Raw genomic sequence first — 26041 nt, 5'->3', positions numbered from 1 at the left:
GAAAACTTAGAGAATACAGAAAACTGTTTTCAAAAAGGTAAAACCCCTAATCCAACCACTCAGAACCAACTGGAGAGTGGGGGAAGAAGAGCATTAATCCCTACTGTCCCCAGCAGAAGGTTGGCAGCAGCCTCCGAGAGAGGCCTGCCTGCCCCACCAGGGCCAAGGGTTTCTCCCACTCCATCTGGCACTTGCTAAGCAGCTCATACCTGGGTGGCCCAGCAGCAGGCAGGCACCAGGCTTGGCAACAGCACAGCTCTCAGGAGGGGCCACCAGGGCAAAGCTCGGCACTGACGGCCATAGCTTTACCTGCCAGGAAGCCAAATGCCACCCTAGTTGCTGGGGTGTCCAGGAGCTGTGAATCTGCCTCCTAGTTACAGAACCTGAACACCGCTGGGGCACCAGCCCATGGCACCCGTGGACCAGGAGCAAACAGAGCCTAACAGCCCCCTGATGTGGAAGAAAGGATTTCAGTGGCATTCATGGGGAGGACAGTGGTTAGAAGTCAGAATATTCCTCTCCAAGTAGCAGAAATGCAATAATGAGGTGATTCTGAGTGATGGCTATGACTGATGGGAAGATTTGCTCATCATTTTGGGAAGGGAGAATGAGGGGAAGCTCCAAAATCAATTTCCTCCAGGCTTGCAGGAATGATGATCTCATCTCTCATGTGTGCAGCATGGACCTCTCAATCCTTACAATGGCCCTGAGGCAGCATACATTAAGCCTTTTCACAAATAAGGAAACTGGATCAGAGTGATTAATTAACTTGCCCAAGTTACATTACACAGTTAATACCCAGCAGACCCAGAGCATGAGACCATGGCTGATTCAAAATCCTGCTTTCTTTCTAGCCTCCCCTAGCTCCCTTGAAAGTATAAAATGCTCTTCCATAGACCTATGCACTAAGTTGTGGCAGTTAGCCAGTCAGCCAGTCTGTTAGCTGGTTGGTTAGTTACCTTTTCTCTCTGGCACTCTGTCCCGCTTGTTGCAAGGTTTTATGGGGAGAACAGCATCTTAGGCTTGGTCTTGTGGGGACTTAGGTGGACATCAGCTCCTAGGGCCTGCCCAACCTGTTCCTCTCCCTTCGTGCATCTCTCCTTTGTGGAAGCTGCAGAGTGAAGCATTCTGGACCCAAATCCATCCCGTCTCCCCCTGGCCCTGCCCTTTCCACAGGTAACTACCTGATCATGCCCTCGGGGAACCTCCAGATTGTGAATGCCAGCCAGGAGGATGAGGGCATGTACAAGTGTGCGGCCTACAACCCAGTGACCCAGGAAGTGAAAACCTCCGGCTCCAGCGACAGGCTGCGTGTGCGCCGTAAGGCCCGGGCCCATCTGCTGGGGGACGGGGGGATCACTGATGGAAGGGCTCACAAAGATAGAAAGGGAGGTAGATACCTGGAGGTGCCACATCCAAGCTACAATTCTGTGTACACTGGCTTTGGCCAGGGGGAACACCTGGGACTCAGCCAGGGGTTCTCTCCCCTCTGGCCAGCCTCAGGGCCAGCGTCTCACAACACACAGCCCTCAGGCCTGACTCTGGCAGGTGACTGTGCCTGCTGTCACACCTGCCTGTTGGAAGGTTTCCTTCACCGTTACTTTGCGATTGGGATGGGTCAGTATGTGTGTGCTGGGGCAGGACGGTGGGTCTCGTCTCAAGCTCAGCAGCAGACACAGCACGTGCCTTGCACAGACGCCCACATGGAAGGCCTCCAGGCCGCCGTTCTGCCCTGCATGAGGTCCCTGGGCCTGCACTCTCTGCATGGATGAGGTGTGCCCAGCACCACCCTCTGGTGAGCGTCCAGGAGGCCCACATGCTCTCAATGCACAGGAAAATAGCAGCTACCTTTCCATGCACTTGTCTGGAGTCCCTGCCTTTTCAGAGAAGTGGCGTCTTACACGGAGTTAGCTTAGAGTTGGCACCAGAGATGGAGTCACTGTGAAACTAATGAAGCGAAACTTCCGTGGTCCTTCACTCACTGACAGAGGCCTCAGAAGGGCCTAATTTCGTATCTAGTGTTTTCCATTCTTTTTTGGGCCTTCAAAACTGTATAAATTTCAGGTTTTAGAAAACCTGGGTCTGTCCCTGGTTGGCATATAAAGCAGAATCACACGTGGTCCCTGTGCTCCTGGAAGGTCGCTGAGGAGCGGCACACATTGGAGAGTCAACGTGCCTTTCAGTGAGTTCTGTGCAGTTTGTCCGCAGTGTTAGAAAAAGATTACAGCTTCCCCAGCTGTGTCCTGATGAAGTACATAGTGATTTGCATTTGGGGACCTTGCAGTATGAGAAATGCACGTGTTTAAACAGTGGATTCCATTCAGCTCAGCCGGAGGCCGGCTCTGAGATGCTCACTGTGAGGGACACTTGGGCCTGAGAACCATAGGGTGGGGCTGGGAGCATGGCAGATCCTTGTTTCCCATCTCATCCTCAGCCTCACAGTGCTCTTACTGAGGGCAAGCAGAAAGAAACATCTGTACCATTTAAACTGCCTCTCCGTTCCCTCACCTTTCTCTCCTTGCCAGCACACATCGTTAACTGTGCATTTGTTGTGTTGATGCTGCTGTTCTTCTGTGTTGTCTCATTTCTCACTCATGACAGCTCCCTGCAGAAGAAGCCCTTGTTTCTGATAAGGACACCAAGCCCCAAGGGAATTCTGTAGCACGCCCCGCTCTACCTAGGTTGAAGGACCTGGAATGGCTGTTTGATCCCATCTCCGTGCTCTCTGGGACTGCCTCCTGGGGATGCTCTGCAGGACATCCTGGTCCACACGCCTTCTGTCCTTGCCCTCCTTGCCCCTCCAGGTTCCACCGCTGAGGCTGCCCGCATCATCTACCCGCCGGAGGCCCAAACCATCATCGTCACCAAAGGCCAGAGTCTCATTCTGGAGTGTGTGGCCAGTGGAATCCCACCCCCACGGGTCACCTGGGCCAAGGATGGGTCCAGTGTCGCCGGCTACAACAAGACGCGCTTCCTGCTGAGCAACCTCCTCATCGACACCACCAGCGAGGAGGACTCAGGCACCTACCGCTGCATGGCCGACAATGGGGTTGGGCAGCCTGGGGCAGCGGTCATCCTCTACAACGTCCAGGTGTTTGGTGAGTGTCTGCTGTGGACTGTCTTCTCCTTGGCCTTCTCTCTGGTCTGTACAGCCTTTCTAGAAACGTAACCCAGGCTCACGGAGGGTTTGCGTCTTGTGAAAGGCCACATGCCGAGTGAGGAACAGAGGCAGGCTGAAGAGTCAGTGCTCTTTGGATCCCAGAGCAGGGGCACACAGTCCTGGAGCCCTCCTGTCATGACTCTGACGGTGGAGACGTCGGACCTCTCCCTCCCTCTACTCTGCCCTTAGGAAAAAGCAACAGCCGAAGGGCAGGGGGAGCTGCTCCTAACTGCATCCCTCCCCGCCCATCTGGCCTGGGACAGAAAGACCCAGTCCTTCTCACCCTGCTCTGGTTTCCTGGCAGAACCCCCTGAGGTCACCATGGAGCTGTCCCAGCTGGTCATCCCCTGGGGCCAGAGTGCCAAGCTCACCTGTGAGGTGCGTGGGAACCCTCCGCCCTCTGTGCTGTGGCTGAGGAATGCCACGCCCCTCATCTCCAGCCAGCGCCTCCAGCTCTCCCGCAGGGCCCTGCGTGTGCTCAGCATGGGGCCTGAGGACGAAGGCGTCTACCAGTGCATGGCCGAGAACGAGGTCGGGAGTGCCCACGCCGTGGTCCAGCTGCGAACCTCCAGGCCAAGTGAGTGTAACCCAGGGGTTTGAGATTCCAGATGATGATTCTCATTTGAGAATCCATTTCTCAAATATACCAGTATATAAGATAGAAAAAAGTAGCTTTTAGTTGTAAGTTCAAATTTATATGAACTTAATAAATCAGAAGTGCAGATTTTCACTAATGAAAATAATTCATTTAATTGTTGTATTTAAAAAAATATTTCTGTGGAACCCAGTTTGACAACCACTGCTCTAGTGCTTTGGTGAAGAAAAGCCAGTCTGTCCTTCTCAGCAAGCTTCATTCCAGTTGGGGCCTATGCCAACTGAGCAGTGACCATGCTTAGCCTGGGGAGAGGTAATATGGGGGTGCAGAGCAACATGGCAAAGACCCTGCCCTTGAGAACTCCCCTATGGGGACAAAACTTACCAGGGAAACGACTTGAGAAAAATACAGCAATGAGTACAATACAATGCTAAGTCAGCATTATCAGGTGCGCATATCCTGTGGTGGGGAAGGTCAGGTAGAGGAGAGACAGGTGCTGGCAGATTCTGTAGAAACCTGAAGGAAGCACTGCCCCTCCTGGCCTCACAGACTCTCAGAGGACATTTCCAGTTGTGTTCATGTCTCATGTTCAGTAGCAAAAGGCCCACATGGTGCTGTGGTAAGAGTCCACCATGAAGGGACATGTCTCCATCTCCAGCCTAGACCGAAAAGGAAGGCACAGGGTTCCTGGGCCTCGAGAGGAAATTGAGTTAGTGCACTGGAGATGCACCTCACGTGGACTCAGGAGAAAAGCAGGCCACAGAGAGGTTTGCTTGCCATGCCCAAGCCACCCCTGAGCCCCTGGCCGGGCAGACCAGGCTGCTTTTTCCTTCTGGCAGGACAGGGACACCCGTGCTGTCTTCCATGGAGCCCGGCTGGGCAGCACAGAGTGGGTGGCGGTCGGGCTGATGGTGGGCCCAGGTTGCCTCTCTGACTTCTTCCTGTTTTCTCCCCATTTCAGCAGCTCAGCAGGTAAACCAGGAGACTAACCTTTCCTTCTCCTTCCTGTTGGTCCTCCAGGCATAACCGCAAGGCTACGGCAGGATGCTGAGCCGGCTACTGGCACACCTCCTGCACCACCCTCCAAACCCGGCAGCCCTGAGCAGATGCTGAGGGGGGAACCGGTGCTCCCCAGACCCCCAACATCAGCACGGCCTGCTTCCCCGCAGTGTCCAGGAGAGAAGGGGCAGGGGGCTCCTGCCGAGGCTCCCATCATCCTCAGCTCGCCCCGCACCTCCAAGACCGACTCATATGAACTGGTGTGGCGGCCTCGGCATGAGGGCAGTGGCTGGGCACCGATCCTCTACTATGTGGTGAAACATCGCAAGGTATGGCCCTGGTGTGGGGCCGCTGCCTCCCCTGCACAGCCTTCCCAGCAAAGCTGAGCAGAGTCACTGCCTCCTGGCCATTGAGTTCCTGAAGCCTGAACCAGTAATCCCCAGCACTAATCAGGCCCTTCTGTCTCCTCCAGTGTCCATCCCTGCTGCCTCCCAGGGAGCTGGTTGTGAGATGGTCGTGTGGGACCCTGGAAGGCCCAGGAAAAAGCCTTGTGTGTGCATCCGGTACTAAGCTCTATGCACACATTTCCCAGAAGCTCACACTAGCTTGTAGTCCCTGAGGAGACGGTGAACAGTCTCCCTGGTAACATCATCCTCCGTCGTTAGTTGTTGATGTTACACTTTGTTTTTTTATGAAAGTAAGCTGTGCTGGGTACATGCCCGCAGGAACCCTGGCATGGTAAGCCAGCTAGCCTAATGCCAGGAAAACAAATATTTGTGAACAAGTGTTTTCTCTGTAGGCTGTAAAATACCCCCTCAGTTCTCAGAATCTATCATGGCTTGGGTTTGACAAGCAGGCATTTGAGCTCAAAGCACATCATGTTGTTCAGACCTCAGCTATTTCTCCTTCACAGAAGGAAGTCTGTCCAGGTGAATGTTTCAGGAGCTGTCAGGGAGGGAGTCTCGGGCTCTGACGGGATGCGGGGGCAGAGCCCAGCCAGGCCTATGCTCCTGTACACTGTGTCCTGTGAGGCAGGGCAGGGTCCCCAGGCAGCCACTCTCGCTGAAGGCTGTGCTCTTACCTGTTGTTACCCCACAGGGATGAGGACATGAAATTCCCCATAAGAAAACATCCTTGAAAATGTTTCTGTTCACTCCAAGTATACGCCATTTTCTTTCTAAGGCCATTCGATAGTAGAAAACTATTATTCTTAAATGGATTTTTAAAAATTGTATTTGATAAATAACAGCATGTACGTGCTGATTTTTATTATGCATTTCTATTACTTTTGCTTATAAAAATGCTATGTGCACTTGATGGAAAGCATATGAATGTGGAATTAAAAGTATTTCTCTACTCGTCCCCACCTCCACAAACAAGAAAGAAAACAGAACCAAGCCTGCACAGTGGAGCGCGCTAGCTGTGCAGAAGCCGTTTCCCTGCCTTGGAGCCCTGGCCCCTGACTCCTTCTATTCTGTTCTTTCCCCTCACATGCTCTCCTAGAAGACCTTGGGTGGGGACAAGTCCACAGAGACCCTGGGGCTGTCAGAAAGACACCTAAGGCAGAGCACCCCCTAGGCCCCCTCTGCTGCCTCCCCAAAGGCAGGGGGATGGGGGGAGCAGTTTCTCATTAGCCCTCCACCTGCTGGCCTCTTCATAGGCAGCCAGCAAAGCGGGTGAATGAGTTTTTAACAAAAAGCAGCATTGTTCACATGTTGTAGGGCAGGGCTAGTCCTAATCCTATTTCCCCATGTAACTGGACACCTCCATCTCAGAGTTGTAGACAAAGATCAGGGCAGGCCAAACGCCCATGGTTCCCAGGAGACGAAACCCAGCATGAGAGCAAGAATAATATTTTTCAGGCCAATAGGTGGCCATGAAGCAGCCTTGCACAAGAGGCAGACTGGCAAAGGCCGTGCCGTGGTGATCCGGAAATGCCAGGCTCAGGCCACATTCACCCCCTCAGTGTGTGTGACAGTGACTAATTACCCTTCTATTTCTTATTTTCATTTCTGGGCCCGGTGGAAGTGTGAGGCCAGCGCTGGGAGGGCAGGGGTACATGGGGCACAGAGGAAGTGAGAGTCCGGACAGGCCCCTGCTGCTTCTGGCTTCTCTTAGGCTCCAGCCTGGGGGCTCCTCAGCCTGGGGTTGCCAAGGCAGAAGTTCTGGCTTGAAAGCAGTTCCTCTCTTACGGAACTAACAAGTCTTAAAGATCCCCAAGAAAGAATTTGAAATCAAAAGTCAGCATTCGGGCTGTGTTTTTTCATCCGCCTTCTCTTACTGGGGACTGGGAATCGTTCAGCTAATTTTCACTGTTTCACATGCGCGAAGCAAGTTTCATTTCCTGGTGCATCTGCAGACCCTGGGCTACTGTGTTTGGGTTTCCAGCACCACTGGGGAGTCTCAGTTTGTAAAAATGTCTCCCCTTGGAACAAATCCTGGAAGCCTGACAATGAGCCCAGACCATTCCTGTGCCTTGAATGGTACGTTTTGTTCAACTTTGGAATATTCTGCTCAGGGAGAAGAGCTTTTCCTTACAGCTGTTTTCTTCCTTCAGCAAACCACAACTTGAGGCTCCAGCAGGCTCTCTGGGATGTAGAGTTGGCAGTAAAGTCTGTTGTCCCAATAGGTGGGGCAGCTGAGATGAGCAGCCTCTCAGCATCACCTGTTGGGGAACCTGGAGCTCCCTTATTTTTTCCTTTAAAGAGCTAGGAATTTGAAGCTATTAAGGATTAATCCATCACAGTCACAATTCATCCACAGTTTTTAAGTTCTGAGCAAGGACTGAAGGCAGGAGCAGAAACAAAGAGGACTGAAATGATAGAAACCGCACTGGGCTGAGGATGTGGGGAGGGGCCTCGAGGGGCCAGGCATTTGTTGGGAATCTACTGTGCACCAAGCTCGCTGCGGGGCACTTTATACAACTTCTCTCATTGAATCTTCAGAATAACCTGAGAGAGTTTATTTGCCTCGTTGGTGAAATGCAAAGCTGAAGGGTCAGAGGGTTAGGGGACTTGCTCTGAGTTACACAACCAGGATTTGAACCCAGGACTTTGGATCCCAGACTCTTCTTCCCAGGATAGGGCACAACGATGGGCATGCTCTTTGGAGTCAAGTCATGGTTTCGGTGCTCACTAGCCATGTGGCCTTGAGCAAACTGCTCATTTCTCTAAACCTTAGTCTCCCTATTTGTGAAGTGGGAACAATATTAACACCAATCTCTTGGGCTATTTTGAGGAAAAGGAAGTAGCGCCTATAAACTGCTTAGTTCCATGTGTAGCACAGAGTAAGCCCTTAGCAAATGTTGCTATTTCGTGGGTGCTGATACTTTCGTTATCTTTCTCATCATTGTGTCTCATTAGAATATAAACAGGGAACTGCATTTGGTTTACCTACAGAAGGAGAAAGAAAGCAAAACATGGAGGTTCTTTGAAATACAGGGAGAAAAGGTCTTTGGAGGAGTTCTCAGCAATATCAGTCAGGCTCTCTGACTTCCCCACTGAGGTTTCTTTGATGAGATCATTAGACGAGGGATCAGAGAGCCTGATGTGAATGTCCCACTGAGGCTGGTGTCCCATAGCCAGGGGGGTCAGTCTGAGTCTGTGCCGCCCCAACCCCAACCTGGCCCATTGTCCTTCCCCTTCTCCTGCCCTCTTGGGCTCAGCGCTGCTTTCCTTGCAAACCACAGCCCACTCGTAGCCCTAGGCTGAGAAGCTAGTCCTTATACCAGCTCCTTCTCCAGCAGGTCACAAACTCCTCTGACAATTGGACCATCTCTGGCATTCCAGCCAACCAGCACCGCCTGACCCTCACCAGACTCGACCCCGGGAGCTTGTATGAAGTGGAGATGGCAGCTTACAACTGTGCAGGCGAGGGCCAGACAGCCATGGTCACCTTCCGAACTGGTGAGAGTCAAACGTTGCCCCTTGCTTAGGGTTTCCATGGGTCTAAGCAAGTTCCAGTGGCCCAGGTGAGAATTCCTGCTCACCTTGCCCCATCCGTTCACTTGAACTTCATCTTTCCTTCCAGCTACCGCCTCCTTGTGGTTTGTGTGCTAGGCTGAGGTCCCAGCTCTCATCAGGAGAGTTGCCAGCCGGCCTCTCTGGCACCCCTTCGTCCCTCTCTCACACAGGGGCCAGCAGTAGTACCACAACAGAACCAGTGTCGGCCGAGGCTGAGCCCACACCCTTAGTGCCCTGGATGCTTATTTGCATCACTTTGTCACGCCCCTCAGCAGAGTCTCAGGCGAAAAGGACTCTGTGGGAGGGAGATCTAATGCCTGCTCTCTCCCTTGCTGACTACAACCCATTTCCACCCAGGACGGCGGCCCAAACCCGAGATCATGGCCAGCAAGGAGCAGCAGATCCAGAGAGACGACCCTGGAGCCAGTCCCCAGAGCAGCAGCCAGCCCGACCACGGCCGCCTCTCCCGTAAGGCCCGAGCAGCAGGGACGGGACACGCAGTCAGGACTGGAACTGCCTCAGAGGGCCTGTTCCCGTGGCTGAATGGGGTCTTACTTCTGTAGGTCCAGGGTTTTTGTGACATTTTCTTGGCATCTCCCATTTAACCACAATGAGGAAATGTAGTTTGGAGCTTTTTAAATAAAAAGCTGGCATTGATGCTGGGATTGCTGACTGGGTGCATCTAGAGAGCAGCAGAGGCCAGAGCGGTGGCCCTTGGACCTCCACACTCTGGCTTTGCAGAAGGATAGCATAAGGGGTCTTAGCTCACAGCCTTCGCCCAGGAGAGGGCAGCCCGGGCAGCCGTGGGGAGGTCTGACGTGAACACCAGTGGGTGGAGGGCTGTGGGGAGGCGTGGACCCGTCAGGAGCAGGCCAGGCCCAGTGGGCATTCAGCCGTCATCTCACCCTGCTTCCTTCCTTACTGGGTGCGGTCTTTCCCAGCCCCAGAAGCTCCCGACAGGCCCACCATCTCCACGGCCTCCGAGACCTCAGTGTACGTGACCTGGATTCCCCGTGGGAATGGTGGGTTCCCGATCCAGTCCTTCCGTGTGGAGTACAAGAAGCTAAAGAAAGTGGGAGACTGGATTCTGGCCACCAGCGCCATCCCACCGTCGCGGCTGTCCGTGGAGATCACAGGCCTAGAGAAAGGTAGGGGCCTGGCCATGCTGTGGCCTTGGCCTGATCCCCCAGCTGCCCCTGACCACCTGGAGGAGGATGACGAGCCTGGGATCCCCTTCTCTCGGCCCAGGCCCCCACCCACCAGCATGCCTCCGTGTTGCTGTCTGTGGTGTTTACCACAGTCCTACAAGCCTTCCGCCTCCCTCCAGAAGAGCATCCAGAGCCATCTCCCCCGCAGCCTGGCTCTGAAAATGGCGGGTGTTCTTGTGAGGCCTTTGAGAACTTGCTTTGGGGAAGGGCTGCCCAGAAGACCCTCCAGGTCCTGGGCCTTGAAAGGCCATGGGAGAATCAGAAGGTGTTTCCCAGCTCCTGAGTTCAGTGAGTGTCCCTCTCACCAGGCACCTCCTACAAGTTTCGAGTCCGGGCTCTGAACATGCTAGGGGAGAGCGAGCCCAGCGCCCCCTCTCGGCCCTACGTGGTGTCGGGCTACAGCGGCCGCGTGTACGAGAGGCCCGTGGCAGGTCCCTACATCACCTTCACGGACGCGGTCAATGAGACCACCATCATGCTCAAGTGGATGGTAAGCGGGCCTGGCCGTGGACTGCAGCAGAAGACGGCCTCCCCTAAACGCCCTTCCCTGTGAGCCTGGAGATGACACTCCCCCAAACAGGGCACCTGAAAGCTTCATCAGTGGAATTTGGAAGGCTCTTAGTGGCTGGAGCTGCTCTAGTGGTCTCCTGTTGATTCTGGTGCCTTGACCTGGTAGACCTCTCCCTCCTTCCTGCCCTTTCCCTGATACCACAGGGGATCCCAACACAATTGTTCAGGGCCCCTTCTCAGCCACAGGGGCACCTCACATGTCCAGGGAGATCAGAAGCAATTGAAGTCTTTGGAGAAATGGCAATTTGTTTCTTCTCTTCAAAAGCTTAGGGACGTCTAGGCTAAATAAAATAATGAGTGATCTTCACAGCATTTTTCAGAGAACCTCAGAGATGTCATTAGAAATCTTTGCTGGGGCCCCAAGTGAAATTCAGACTCTGGACTGGGGTGGAAGCTTCATACACCAGTGGTTTTGCTTTGATGATGTTTTCTCTGCTCATTGTCAACTTGTTTCTTCTCCATTCCCTATAGTACATCCCAGCAAGTAACAACAACACCCCAATCCATGGTTTCTATATCTATTATCGACCCACAGACAGTGACAATGATAGTGACTACAAGAAGGATATGGTGGAAGGTGAGACACAATTCTGTGTTTATAGCTTCTGTGTGCTATAATTTCCTCCGCTGGGATGGGGGACAAGGTGTTGGTGAAATCTGGCGAAGCATAAACCCGCGTCTGGTGTGACACAAAGCTCTGAGCTCCATGTCACTGACTCATTCATAATACCCTTGAAGCTATCAACTTCATGGATCCACATGATGATGGGACAACATGGGTGGACACCCAGAACATTTCCTCCAGCGTTCCTCCATACGCCACCCCTGTGCCAGTCAGTGGCATCCTTCCCCACACACTGCCCCAGCTGAGTCGACTATGAGATTGGGCTCAAGAAAACCATGTGCACATTGCCATGCACCATTCTCTGACTCTCTTTCCCAGGGGACAGGTACTGGCACTCCATCAGCCACCTGCAGCCAGAGACCTCCTACGACATTAAGATGCAGTGCTTCAATGAAGGAGGGGAGAGCGAGTTCAGCAACGTGATGATCTGTGAGACCAAAGGTGAAGCTCTTTGGGTTCTCTCTCCTGTCTTGGTGTCCCAGCAAGGGAAGGCAAAGTCACCATTCCCTGTGCGGTGCTGGGGCTCTTTTCCAGGAAGACTGTTTTCCACACAACCTCAGACTTGGTCATGTTTCACTCTCTACTCATTTGTCTGTGCCTAATACTAAATAGGCTATCACGACACCTTCAAGGAACTTGGTAATTAACTCATCCATGAAATTAGGGGATACACCTCATTCTTAAGTTGGGAACTTCCTATAAATACTTTATTCCAGCAATGATATTTGGTGCTTCCATGGGTTGGTTTATTTAACTGAACTACAATCCCATGAGATGGGAAAGGAACTGGGCATGGGGAAGCTGCATACTTTAGCCAAGGCCGTGCAGCCAGTTAGGGGTAGAGCACGCTTTGGGCCGGGATTATCTTAACTACAAGACCAGACCCTTTCTATTGCACTTAAAACATGTTAAATGTAGTCACATAATAACTTGTTAATATTTGCACATTGGTCAGATGGAGAGATAGCATTATCTCCATTTTGCAGGTACTGAAAGTGAGATAAAGCAGTTGTATTGCAAAGAACAGAATCAGGAGAGGATCACAAAGGAATAGGAATAGGGACAGAACAACACATTTTCCTCTCATCAAGGCAACAGCATTCTCTCTTCTGCTTCACTGGCTTTCAGTCATTCAGCAGATCCTCCCTGAGGCCTCAGTGTCCCTCCCTGCCCTCTTCCGTCATGCACACTGGAGGGAGGGCGGATACATGCACAGCCTAGAATCCTGGATCACCTGGTGCAGGGAGTGCCCAGAGGGAGGAGGAGGCTTCATAAAGCCTTCACACTGGTCTGCTGGAAGACTGAATCTCAGGCCAGGATGAGGAGAGAGTGGCCTGGGGGCAAGGCTGGACATAGCGCCAGATGGTTGGAGTGTCAGGTACTGGGAAGGAGGTTATGGGAGTGAATGCCCAGGAAAGAGGCCACTGAGGATACTGTGAGATGAGCCGGTGCAGCCAGGGACAGCGGGGGCCACGCGAGGCTGTGAGGTGGGGGAGGACTGTCAGTGGATTTGTCTGCTGAGATGGGTCACTGGTGACTGCAGGGAATGGGCTGAGGGTTGAGAACTGGGGCTCTAAAGTAAAGGTAAAGAGAAGGGATGGGTTTGAGTCTCTTTGCTAAGGAGGTGTCCGTGGGACCAGGGACTGCTTGCGCACTAGGGCTGGGAGACAGTGAAAGGAGTTTCCAGCTGGAAGTACTGAAACTTATTGAAATGGCAACAGCAAGAAGAGAAACAGATTTCATGAGAAAGGAACAAGGTAAAACCACTTGGAGGCTTACCGAGTCTTTGGCTCTTTGGAGACTTTGAAATGAAGTGTCTGATAAGAAGCAGGACTCCTGCCCCAGGCAGGGGGTCTGGGTGGGGAGATTCGTTTGGGGGTCTTTAGGATATAGGTGGAAGTCATGGGACTAGGTGAGAATATACAGAGAGTACAGACAGAGGGGAACCAGGAAGGCCTCCCAGTGTCTGCGGAGGCAGACGGCACAGAGAGGGAAGGAGAGGCGTACAGAGCAGCAGAGAGGTGGGGAACGTCAGGGGACAGAGTCCGAAAGCCAGGGGAGAAGACGGCCACTAGGGCCAGCAGGGTCAGCTGCACCTCCTAATACTCAGCAAAGCTCAAGTGAGGAGCTGATGGCCTCGACTCCACCTCTGAATTGGCATCTCACATGTACCATGTGTCCTCGTGAGTCCCGGAACACGCGTTCCCCTGCTGTGATCCATGCTAATACATAATACTTCGTGTCTCAGTCCACCAGCAGGTTGCACACTCTTGGGTGTAGGTAAATTCTTCCATTCCCAATTCTTGTTCTGGCTTCCTGCGTTTTAAGTATTTTCTTCCAAAAGTTCACCAGCTCTTCCCAAAAGCACTACACCACTTCTGCTGGAAGTACCTGGTCCAGCTCTGGTGCATGGCTCACAGGCATCTCAGGCTCTGCTTTGAAATGTAAGGGTCAGGTCTCTGCCACACCACCAGATTTCACATTAGATGCCAATTTCATGCTGAGTGTGGACGCCATTCAAATAAGAGATTTTGAGGCCCAATCTAGTGAGTTTGACCCCACTTCCCACACCCATGGAATGGGGGTGTTTTTTTTTTTCTATTTGTTGTGAAGGAAATATCAAGGAAACATATGCTGAAGTGAGTTTTGTCCACAATACAGCTCGGAAGTCTTCTGGCCAGCCTGGTCGACTGCCACCCCCAACTCTGGCACCACCACAGCCGCCCCCTCCTGAAACCATAGAGCGGCCGGTGGGCACTGGGGCCATGGTGGCTCGCTCCAGTGACCTGCCCTATCTGATTGTCGGAGTCGTCCTGGGCTCCATCGTTCTCATCGTCGTCACCTTCATCCCCTTCTGCTTGTGGAGGGCCTGGTCTAAGCAAAGTGAGTGAGTGACGCTTTCAGTGGGAGGAGCCTGGGCGGGAAATGGGGGCTCCACTACAGAGGCCTGTGCCTAGGTCTGCGTCCACAGAAAGCTCAAGCCCGAGTCCCCCGAAGGTCTCTGAGGTCAAAGAACACCTGACGACTGGACCCCTCCCCCCAGCTAACAGACCTCGGCTTGGGGAGGAGGAAGGAGGGAGAGTTGGGCTGTCTTCTGTGCACCTTTGGAGCTCGGGACCTATGCAGTGCTATCTTCTTAAGTGTCCGAAGCTGCTCCTCTCACCGCATGTTCCTACTTAGAGTCCATCCTGCCTGTTCGCTGCGTGCGGAGCTGCCTTCAGCTTTCCCCTCTATCCTGCAATCTTTCAGTCACTAATTTCTGCTTCAGATGGCAGGACATCTGGTCAGCCTGCCTCCTCTAAACATTGCTGCTTCTTTTCACTCGCCACTTCCTGCCCCCAAGCCCTGGACCCTGTATCTCCCCACCCTTCTCCCGGCAGAAGAGTCTAGGTGTCGGGTAGAAGTGGGCACACGAAGGAGACTCTAAGAGAAAATGTTCTCCATCTCCTGGGCACCGTCAACCCTCTGCCTACATCCTTCGACCCTCTGTGGCCAGGAGCTCCTGACGGCTTTTCCAACCCGTCCCAGGCTCCCTTGGCCTAAGCACACCTTTGTTTTTCTATCCTTCTAGAACATACAACAGACCTGGGTTTTCCTCGAAGTGCCCTTCCACCTTCCTCCTGCCCATATACTATGGTGCCATTGGGAGGACTCCCAGGCCACCAGACCAGCGGACAGCGCTACCTCAGTGGCATCAGTGGACGGGCCTGTGCTAATGGGATCCACGTGAATAGGGGCTGCCCCGTGGCTGCAGTGGGCTACCCGGGCATGAAGCCGCAGCAGCACTGCCCAGGCGAGCTTCAGCAGGTAGTGCACTCTTGGGTGTGGATGGCAGGTATGGGACACCCAGGAGGGAGTGACTGGGCTGCCTTGGGGGACCTCCTCCCTCCTAGGGTCTCAGCCCAGGCTGCTGGGCCAGGCTTTCTTTAGTCAGGAGCAGATGCTCCTGTTGATCAGTGAACACTGGAAAGTTACCTGGACTCCCTGGCGTGGCCATCTCATTACTCTTCCTTTTGAGCAGCAGAATGACACCAGCCGCCTGCTGAGGCAGACCCATCTTGGCAATGGATATGACCCCCAAAGTCACCAGATCACCAGGTAACCAGGCTTCTCCCCTTTTACTCCCAAGCCCCACAGCCTCATTTTCCCTTTAGCTCCTCAAATCCAAGGCCAGTCACTGAGAGCCAAGCAGTAGTGCTGTACTCAGGGGTCCCCGGAACTGACAATCATGCTCCTCTGAGCCGTTGCCCTAATAGGCAGTTGTTTCATTTGCAATTGCGGTGCCTTTTCTGCCTGGGGGCATGGGTTGGCATCTCGGAATCCTCCCTCACTAGGCAGATCAGAAGCACTCACCACAACTGACTTTGCCCATGGGCCCCTGGACACCTGACCTCACATCCTCCCACCTGGAATAAAATGGAAATGGACTAGAATGATGAGTGAAAATGATGGTGTGGTACCTCTTGATGTTCAAAGGGGAAAGCAGTCTTTGCCCCATCTGAGCTCTCACCAGCTCTGATGCCCTCAGACAGGGAGATAGCCAGCAGGGGGTGGGGCGACAGGCCCACCCTGCCCAGCCCCACCTCCCCATCTGGGCTTGTGCACTGCAGGGATCCCGAGTCTAGCCCGGACGAGGGCTCTTTCTCATACACCCTGCCCGATGACTCCACTCGCCAGCTGCTGCAGCCCCACCACGACTGCTGCCAACGCCGGGAACAGCCTGCTGCTGTGGGCCAGTCAGGGGTGAGGAGAGCCCCCGACAGTCCCGTCCTAGAAGCAATGTGGGATCCTCCATTTCACTCAGGTTGGTGGCAGGAGCAGGGCAGGGAAATGGAACAGGCTGGGGGTGACATGAGGTAGGCATCCACAAGCCAGTAGTAACAGTCTGCAAAGGTGGGGCTTGGTAAGGAGCCAGCCACAGCATTGATGTGGGAGGGATGGGGCATCGAGGGTGGCTGGCCACTTTCCTTCACTGCTGAAGGCCCAGTAGGTCTGTGGGATGTCCAGGTGGGTTCTACTCCAGCGCGATAAGCTGCGGTCCTCAGCCTCTGAGAAAAAGGCCATTTCTCCATGTCAGAGGAAAAAACCCTTTTTGGTCTCTGCATTTCAAGGCCATTCACAAATACCATTTGCCGCTCATCACACTAAGAGGCATTCTCTAATCATTCTGAAATGCCTTACTTTGTTGAGGCTTGTCTCTTAATTAAGGAATAAGGTTGCCTCAATCATTAAGGAGCCAAATTCTTATAAACATCATCATCATAACTCTTTGTACTTCCACAGAACTTTTTCTCCAAGGAGTTTGGGGCCATTCGCACTAAGCCCATCCCATTGTCTCCCTCCATGCTAGTCTCCTTAGAAATCAGTGGATACTTGGCGTCCTCACCAAGTATCCACTAATGTTTCTTAGCTTCTCTGTGTGCATGCCCATGTATAGGCAGATCCTGGACCCTGTCTCTAGGAGATTAAATTTAAAAGATGCTGGGTCCTAAAGCTCGACCCAGCATCATTTAAACTGGACCGTGTCAGTCCGGGGGGACTGGATTGTGAGTGGGATGGTTGTAACCAGAAGCCATAGCAAAGGGTGGACTAGCAGCCTAAACACAGAGCAGGGCTTCCTTCTGCGTTTCACGGGCTCCACTGACTTCATCTGCTCCTGTGGTGTGGGCTCAGTGCTGGAGTCTCTGCGGTCCCAGCATGAGTGGGAAATAGGTGCAAGTGGCCCTCCCTGTTTCGATGAGAGACCTCGGAGGAAACCGAAGTGCCCTTGTCTCGGTGGCTTCTGTCCTTTCCAGAGCCAGTGTAACCACCTCCACCATAGATAGAGATTGGCCCAGTGTCACTGGGTGTTGGCTCCTCGGTCAGTCTGGATTTTAATGGTTCCTACTCTTTCTTCCCTCAGGGCCCCCATGCTGCTTGGGCCTTGTACCAGTTGAAGAGGTGGACAGTCCTGACTCCTGCCAAGTGGGTGGAGGAGACTGGTGTCCCCAGCACCCCACAGGAGCCTACGTAGGACAGGAACCTGGAATGCAGCTCTCCCTGGGGCCACCGGTGTGTGTGTCTTTTGAAACACCACTTCCCACAATTTAGGCAGAATCCAATATCCCAGAAAGACTATATATATATATATTTTTTTTTTTTTTAAAGAAGAGACAGAGAAAATTGGTATTTATTTTTCTATTATAGCCATATTTATATATTTATGCACTTGTAAATAATGTATATGTTTTATAATTCTGGAGAGACATAAGGAATCCTACCTGTTGAGGTTGGAGAGGGAAAAGAAAGAAGCCGCCACCTAACAGGAGTCCCCCAGGAAAGCACCGCACAGGCTGGCACGGGACAGACTCCTAACCTGGGGCCTCTGCGGCGGCAGACGAGGCTGCTGGAGGCCCACAGATAAGCTGGCAAGAGGAAGGATCCCAGGCACATGGTTCCTCACAACCACGAGGTTGAAAAGCAAGGGTCACGGTATCACAGCCTGGAGACACCCACACAGATGGCTGGATCCGGTGCTACTGGAACATTTTCCTACGATGCCCATGAGAACAGACCAAGATGTGTACAGCACTATGAGCATTAAAAAACCTTCCAGAATCAATAATCCGTGGCAACATATCTCTGTAAAAACAAACACTGTAACTTCTAAATAAATGTTTAGTCTTCCCTGTAACCTTCAACTGAGTCATGTGTGAGTCAGCATTTTCTTTAGATGTTAGAATTCAGTCTCTGAGTATCTGAAGAAGATACCCACTTACAGTATTTTCAGGTCCTTCAGAAATGAGATCTGGAAAAGGTAGCAAAGGTTTCTCTTTTTTGTTTTTTAAAACAGTGAGTGTCAGTTGTGCTTGGATTCATACAGAACACATTACTGTCTCGTCCACAAGGGAACCGTTGTACAACAGACCAGGAAAAACAGATTCACAGTTCTCTTACCAGCTGGACTTGAGATGAAGTTTAGGTCGTATTGAATACATAAAACTAATCTTTTTTATATAGGTGTGTGTTGAAGACCAAGTATTTTCTCCAAAATACGATAGCTAAGTGCTGTGCCACACATGGACATACGGTGCGTGATAAATTCACTTGGTGACTTCCCTTCTTTCCAAAGATACACCAGCATTGCCAGGGTAGTTGATTCACTAGTTTAAAATCAACATTTACATACTGTTGTCCAACCAAAGGATCAACCATAGATTCTTTTTTTAATTGAAATTTTAAAATCTTTAGTATGTGGAAGTGGAACTAGATGGAGACTGATGCTTGCAAATGAAAACCTTACTACACTTTTGAGTTTTGGGGCTGGAGAGGGTGGGTGGGGGGGAGCTGTATTTTCTAGATTTCAGTAAAATTGAGTTACAGATGAAATGCCACTTGAGACAATCTCATTAAGTGGGGGCCAGACCCTGGCTTCTAAACCCGAAGAATTCGATAAACGGGGTCCTAGGGAAGCCTGGGGCATTGAGTCACTCTGACTGTTTAGGGCAAGTGCATCCTCTGCTGGCCAAAGTAAGTACAGCACCTGCTATTCCTCAGACTTCTGCATCCTTTTTCCATCAACAGCTCAACGTCAGAGAGAACTTCTTGTGGAAATGCAGCGTGGTTTTCAGGAAAGCAGTATTTTAAAAATATTTTTTAAAAAGGACTGTAAGGAACAGGTAAATGATAGGAAATGAGAAGCAGAGCAGGGAAGAGAAGAGAAAAAATAAGATACTGTGATTTCAGACAACCTGGCATCACGGCCCAGAGCTCACTTCTGGAGTGGGTAGAGCTAAGGCTCTCAGTCATTGCTTTGCTATCCAGAGGCCTCCCAATCTGAGCTGTAACTCACCTTCTAGCCACACTGGTTTTTTACGCTTTTTCCTTTGTTTTTTTCTCCTTGATCTAAGGTAGTTGAAAAATGAATTTTGGTGAGCTTTTCTGAAGTGATATGTGAAACATCTGCTTTCTGCACAGCACTGGAATCATAGCACTCAACGGTTTTAGCTCTAAAGAAATGTTTAGCGCATGGCTCACAGACCTCCCTAAGTGGGGAGCCCGCTGTGGTAGGACAGGCTGGCTGGCAGGCATGAGCAACTCCTTTACTCTAAAGTTGTGACAGAGGGGCTGGACTCTGCGGTTTCTGTTTCTTCTAATGCTGAGATTGATCATCGGCAATACTATGGATGAGAGTTCAGAATAGCCAAGATATATGAACAATTGACCCACAAGTAACTCAGTGTAGGCTGATTTTTGGCCTCATCCTCAGAGGTGAGGCTGCTCCTCTGGGAGCACAGCAGGAGGCAGGAAAGTGTGCCAGGAGCAGGACAGCTTCCCAGCCACCCACCCATGCCACACCTTGCTGGTCTACTTGGGTTTGAAGCTTAACTTCCCAAAGATTCAGGTGCTCTAACTTAACTACAGATTTAAGACTAAGCCTGGAATCAAGTTGAAATGAACCTAAAGCTATCAACGTATTTTGTCCAATTCAAAATAAAGTAATTGAGTGTTAACTGTCTTGTCAATTCCACAAACATGCGGAATGAAGCCCTGAATATTGCAGAATTAACTAGTGATTTAGTCTAGCTCAGTTTGGGAATAATTATCCCGATTAGTTTTCCTCTCAGTTGAAATGCGCAGCAAATCCTGACGTGGCTCTTCCATAGACTCTAGGTTCACTCTTGCTGCAATCAGAATCAGAATTTCAGAATGGGAAGGAATCCATTCTACCAATCCTTCATTTGTCAGGTAATGAGGCCCAGGAAGATAACATAACTTCTCCTGATTCTCTTACCAAGGGGATGGTATCGCCTCCAGACCTTTCTCAGAGACCAGCCACTCTCTCTAGGTAGCTGCTGCTTGCAGCCGCCAGCCCCTACGAAGGCCCCCGTAACCCTCACCTGACATTTACACCCTGTTCAGCCCCCTCCCACATCACATAGGGTCAGCCTGTGACCCATATGACAATAGTGACGGTATGTCACTTCTGGGTTTGGGCTGTAAAAGACTGTGGCTCTTGTGTGCGTCATTCTCTCTTGCTCTCTCCCTCACTCTTGGATCACTTGCTCTGGGAGAAGTCATGTCCTGAGAAGCCCTATGGAGAGGCCCACATGGCGAGGAACTGAAGCCCTGCCTAATGGCCAAGGGAGTGAATTTGTTAGTAGCCCCTCCAGCTCCAGCCAAGCTTCAGATGGCTGCAGCCCCAGCTCCTAGTGTGACTGCAACTCCACGAGAGACCCTGAGCCAGAACACCCGGCCAAGCTGTCCCCAGATTCCTGGACCTCAGAAACCCTCTCACTCCTGTGTCAGATCATAAGTTTGTTGTTTCAAGCTAAGTTTGGGGTAATTTTTTATCACAATAAATAAGATATTCAGGGCTATGACTTGCATATTTTTAAAAATACTCAAAAGGCACACATGGTTTAGGATATACAACAAAGAAAGTGATTTTTTTAAAATAAGTGGGTGCTCTCCAGTAGAGAAGTGACTACATCAGAAATTAATGGTGACAAGTGAAAACAATAAGGTATTCTGACCTCTTAAATAGGAATATGAAGAAATCTTAGGAAGAAAATAGGCCAAGTTGCCACCTCTAAGAATATTCTGATGTACAAAGAAAGCAAGTCCTGTATCTAATTTTGGGGGGCAGATTAGCAGGTTAATCACAGGTGAGGAAGACTTGGCATTGCTGAGTTCCCTTCTATATTTATGCAATGTTCCCTTCTTCACCCACCCTTCTCGGTGACCAGCTTATCCTGGAACAGCCTCAATGGAGTCACTCATTAATACAAAGGTCTTAATCTAAAGAGCTATGCTGTGTTACTAACAGGATTCTAAATGTCAGTGAGATTATCCTTCAGTGGTTACAGCCATGAGCTTCAATGAGCACTTACCCCCAAACCAAAAGGATCCTCTTAAATTAGTTTAAAATGTTATGCATAATCAAAAGTGATTGTGAAAGATGATCTCTAAGGTAAATCTATTTCATTGTCTCCTCGTCTATATCAAAACCAGCAAATGGCCCAAGTAAAACCTGAAGAAAATGGCAGAGGACATGAGAAACTATGGGGAAAACTTAGAATTCTGATGGAATTGCAGAAATCTTTAGAGAAAAGCCTCCTTATTGACTGTTTTATTAAGCACACCCCTCTGCTCCACTCAGAACTGAGGAGTCTACAAAAACTGGGCTATCCAAGAAGGCTGGTTATTTTCCTGCTTTCTGCCAACCCAAAGCAAACTGCTCTGCCATATCTGTTTGTATTTCCTGACTCCCGAGCCCTCAAATAACTGCTTTATGAAGTCAACAATGCCAAAACTGAAATTTGCAATTCTGCTCTAAGATATAGTTGGCAAGATGTCTTTTTATCCTGCATCCTTTCAGAGGACACTTAATGACATCTAAGTTTATTTTCTAAGGATCAAGAAAACAAAGTTTTCTCACGAATTGCTGAATGATAGTTTTTCTTGCCAATGGCTAAAAATTCAGCATACCCCCAAATCGAATTTTCCTAAAACAAAATATATTACAGATGATTTACAGCAATCATGAAACAGCCTTCTGAGACTTCATATTCAATCTAGTAGGTTCAAAATATCTAAAATGATTCAGTTTCATAACAGAGGTTGGGTGCTGCATTCGGTTCTAAGATAACCAAATTGTAGAGAGATTCTTAAAGCTACGTGACTGGATCTGGTTTTAGACTTTCAAACAAGTTAACTTTAAAGTAATAAGATTGTTGGAGGTGACGAGGAGACAGAACTTCGGGTGAGTTATGTCAGAAATCTTGCATGGGTTTGCGAAAACAGCAAACTCAAAGGTCCGCGGGCTGCATCTCTTTCTCTTGTGGAGACCGAATGGGGGGGAGGATAAGACCACCTTTCCTACGCAAAAGAGCAATCTCCTCCTTTAAGGCTGAAATCCTTTCCGCCTGGAGTTGGATCAATTCAGTGACCTCCTCTCTTGCCACAACATCTGCTTCCCGAAGGCTCTGGAAGGCATTGCCCTGTTGAAAGAAAACAGCTCCCTGTTGAAGCATCATTTGGCATGTGAAAAACTCCATGCCTTTATACTGTGTATCTGTGATGAGTGCTGGCCTGACAGTCACCCTAAACAGCCACTGCTCCTTAATCTTAGGAGGCTTCAATTCCTCTGCTAAAATCCCACCATTAGAAATGTGTGCCTTTGGACTAATGAACAACTCTTCAAGTGCAAATCCTCTTTGGATGAGTATACTTTAAGCTAGCTATCAGTCATTCATTACCTGGAGAGCTCATCACTGGAATAATAAAAGACAGAGTATGTCTTCCTTTTTCTGTACAGCCCGTATTTCGGTTCCCAGAATGAAATCTTCTGTTTCCTCATCTGAGTTATTTCCCTGTCCCGCTGAATCCTACTCATGTTTCACACATCACTTTCAGGGAGGCCTTCTTTGCCCCATGGACTAGGTTAGGATTTCCTGCTTTCTGTTTTATTGAAACATCCATTATACATATATATCACTATAATTTACAGAACATTATATGGTTCATTCTGAACCATATAATATTTATGATATTTGACCATTTTTTAAATCTAAAAGAATGGCAACTTAATATGGCATGACCAAAGTGCTTGTTTGATACCTATCTTTCTTGCTAGATGCTGTCTTTTAGAAACAGGGCCCCATATGACTAAGTCTCACCACTCTGCCAATACCTGCCCTAGTGCTTTCTACATAAGCAGATGCTCAATAGCATTCGAATGCATGAATACATCTGTGAAAGGAAACACATAATACTGGTGTGATGCCCACCCTGTGCAAAGTGCTTTGCATATGCTCTCTTATCTAATCCCCAAAACGACTCTGAACTGGGTGGTATCATTCCAGTTTTACAGATAAGGACACTGAGATTCAGGGAGTCATTAACTGGCCAAGTCAAGCTGGAAGCAGGGTTAGAATCAGGTTGCCTGATGCTAAAAGTCCATACTTTTTCCATTACTCCTATGTACTATAGCAGACCTTCATAGTAAGTAAGGGTTACCCAGCACCCTCTGTCTCTTTTCCCTTGCTCACTTTTATTCTAGAGGCCATGAAAGCTAAACACTAACCTTACCATGAAAGCTAAACATTAACCTTACTAACCTTTCTCTTCCAGCTAGAGAGAGCTAAGTGGATATAATCTGAAACTTTTGCTCCTTAATAAAAGGGACAGAAGAGGCTGGTGCATGGATGTGAAACATGGGAGCTGAAGCAGCTGCTGTGTGACTTTGACGGAAACTTTGGGAAATCACAGAGATACGGGCTCTGGCATCATGACCTACAAAACCAAAGCCTATAGTCATCTTCCTCTAGACTTCTTGTCAAGTGAGAAAAATGACTCCTATTTGTTTAGGCTACTCTTAGTAGGGCTTTTGGTTACTTGTAGCTAAAAGCATGCCTCATATACCAACTCATGCCGAGTCACTCCAGTGGGTTATTTTGAAGTCACCTCACTTTCCCCCCCCTTCTCCTCACCAGACTCAATCAAATTTTGGCTATTCTTACTTTGAAATGACCTTTGACATTTGACACATTTTTGCTGTCACCAGCTATATCCCAACTCACGCCTACATCATTGTAAGAAGCAATGGAGTCAGCATTGGAGGCAGACAAACCCGAATTTCAAAACTAACTTCACCATGCATTAGCTCTGAGAGCTTCAGCAGTTACCGAGCTCCTCGGAGCTTTAGAAAGTAGTGTTTTGAGGATTAAATGAGATATCCTATGTGAAGAGGCCATACATGTAAAGATATACTGTGTAAAGAGACAAATACTAGTAACTTCCTCTCCCATTCAACTGCTCTCCTGCCTCTAAGCTGTTTCCTCTCCAACGTATCTGGACTGATCAAAGCACATCAGCTCAACACATGTTGACTGACTGCTCAATCTGTGAAGATTTGGGTTAGGTATTAACGTTCTCAAACACTGCCTTGATCCTTCACTCAAAAGTTCTTCAGTGGAAAAAGACCCCTCAACATTCAAATTCTAGTCTTCTTTCACATCTAATCTTCAATTATAAGGCTTCCTAATCCTCCTAATTCACTTTTCATGGAATAAACGGCATTATTTCTTACTGTGGGACTTTTGTTTAGACCAATGATTCTTAAACTCTAGTGTGCCTCAGAATCTCTGGGAAGGCTGGTTCATGCAGACTGCTGGGCCCCTCTCCTAGGGCTTCTGAAGCAGTACAGCTGGGTTGGGGCCTTAGCACCTGCATTTCAAACAAGTTCCCAGGTGATGCTGATGCTCCTCTTCAGAGGACCAAACTGTTAGAACACCTAGCTTAGACCATTTCCAGGGTGCTGAAAGAAAATATAAAGCAAAGAAGACCAAGAGAAACAACTGGCCTTTTGCAGGTAATATTGTTAAGTATATAACATCGAGTTTAGAATATGCTATACACGTGTTAGGTTTGTAGAGGGCAAGACTTGGATTGGGTAAATATTTATTAAGTATTATCCACCACACACAATGTATTAAGTATAACGTTAGGCTGGCTAAATATTACATAATAGCAAGTTGAAACCCACACAAAGTAACAAGCATTTTAATAAGATAACCAGGTAGATTTCACCATTCGAGATGCCCACTTCAAGTCAAATGAAATAAGCAGATATTGGAAATAGATGTTTGACACCAAATTCAGGGAATATAATGGTGTCATTATTTATGCCTAAGTAACCTTACACGTCTCCAGGACCAAGGCAATTCTATTGATTAGTACGTATATGAGTTCATGGCACCCAAGAGGCATTCAATAAAGCTAGTCCCTCAGGCCCACTGTAATGTGGCTAACACCAACTCAGTGTCCTGAGGGATGCAGATGGTCTGGAAGTGGTCCAAGATCAAGCAAGGTTTGTTTAAATGCCAGTACTTAACATTCTTGTGAATAGCTACCTTTAACAGAGCTTCCTCAGTTCTGAAAAAGGGTCTGAAGAAAAAGAACATACCTGCTGATTCTGTAGTGTATTCAACCGAGAATCAAGTTTCTTCTTTTCAATACACAAATCATTCATCTGATAAAGCTTTCTGGTGTGTTCTTTTGTCTTCATCATCAGTTCCCATCGCATTTGAGCAATCTTTTCCTACCAGGGTAGGAAGATGCAAAATAGATGTAGTGAATAAGAGAAGAAATGAAGAAAAATGAGTGTCCAGATTTGGTCAAAATTATCAGGCAAATGGAACAATGTGCCCATATGAAAATATAATCATAAGCCAATAGGAAAATGCAACAGAAACAATTGCATTGGGCCTGGTTTGATTAAAGATAAAAATGTAAGCATGCTCAAGAATAGGAGTAGGTAGAAATAAGATAGATATGGACATCATTGTATTATTGAGGAATGAAATCACTATGCATACTGATTGCTGGTACTCATTACTTAAAAGGAAGGATGATAATTTAAGCAGCTAACTTTTCTATATTGCTCTTTCTCCATCGTTCCCCAGTCTTGGCCCTGGACCCTTAAGGTAGATGGTTTCAATGGCCACACATATGTATAATGGCTTTCTTTTGTTTTCTTATTGCTCCATTAGTTGCTCACTGCAATCTCAAACTTCTGGGCTCAAGTGATCCTCTGCCTAAGCCTCTCAAATAGCTGGGACTACTGGTGTGCAACACCACACCCAGCTAATTTTTTTTATTTTTTGTAGAGACAGTGTCTCACTATATTGCCCAGGCTTCCAACAAATTATTTTAGATTGCATATATTATTGCCAACATTCCCTTAATAGGGACCAGTCCCACTGACATGAACACTATTTGCTTCTTTAAAGTACAGTGGTACATGTTGGATTAGAAAAGTTGAGATGGAACCGTTAGACAACACAGCACTAGGAAGCTCTCCTCCTACCCCATCTGCTAATGAGATAAGACAGGAAGCTGGAGAAGTCATCATGATTTTGTGGACTTATAAAATCTTTG

General features: G+C 49.2%; 2 protein-coding genes across 20 annotated transcripts in view; one reads left to right on the top strand and one right to left on the bottom strand.

Moving 5' to 3' along the window:
• Nucleotides 1-17792, top strand: part of LOC105470388 (BOC cell adhesion associated, oncogene regulated) — a 77033-nt gene extending 59241 nt beyond the window's left edge. For 8 of the 13 annotated variants that reach the window (XM_071092412.1, XM_071092413.1, XM_011722324.3 and 5 more), the window contains 15 exons: nt 1177-1320; nt 2805-3098; nt 3465-3737; nt 4776-5083; nt 8497-8659; nt 9074-9184; nt 9658-9864; nt 10233-10414; nt 10966-11071; nt 11438-11560; nt 13781-14002; nt 14691-14926; nt 15141-15217; nt 15730-15923; nt 17022-17792. In XM_071092412.1, coding sequence (XP_070948513.1) covers nt 1177-1320; nt 2805-3098; nt 3465-3737; nt 4776-5083; nt 8497-8659; nt 9074-9184; nt 9658-9864; nt 10233-10414; nt 10966-11071; nt 11438-11560; nt 13781-14002; nt 14691-14926; nt 15141-15217; nt 15730-15923; nt 17022-17209 — 2828 coding nt within the window. In that variant the 3' untranslated portion in view covers nt 17210-17792. The other 5 variants (XM_011722326.3, XM_011722325.3, XM_071092416.1 and 2 more) reach the window with 3 other exon arrangements.
• A 139-nt stretch (nt 17793-17931) lies between these two features.
• The window catches only part of LOC105470390 (cilia and flagella associated protein 44), a 150139-nt gene continuing 142029 nt past the window's right edge, over nt 17932-26041 (bottom strand). For all 7 annotated transcript variants that reach the window (XM_011722332.2, XM_071092407.1, XM_024789295.2 and 4 more), the window contains 2 exons: nt 25068-25202; nt 17932-22101 (listed from right to left, as the gene is read on the bottom strand). In XM_011722332.2, coding sequence (XP_011720634.1) covers nt 21910-22101; nt 25068-25202 — 327 coding nt within the window. In that variant the 3' untranslated portion in view covers nt 17932-21909. The remainder of the gene's footprint in view (nt 22102-25067; nt 25203-26041) is intronic.

Source organism: Macaca nemestrina, chromosome 2, assembly GCF_043159975.1.
Source record: "Macaca nemestrina isolate mMacNem1 chromosome 2, mMacNem.hap1, whole genome shotgun sequence".
Classification (NCBI taxonomy): Eukaryota; Metazoa; Chordata; class Mammalia; order Primates; family Cercopithecidae; genus Macaca; species Macaca nemestrina.
Note: the sequence above shows the minus strand (reverse complement) of the source record. Positions and strands in the feature narration are given on the sequence as shown.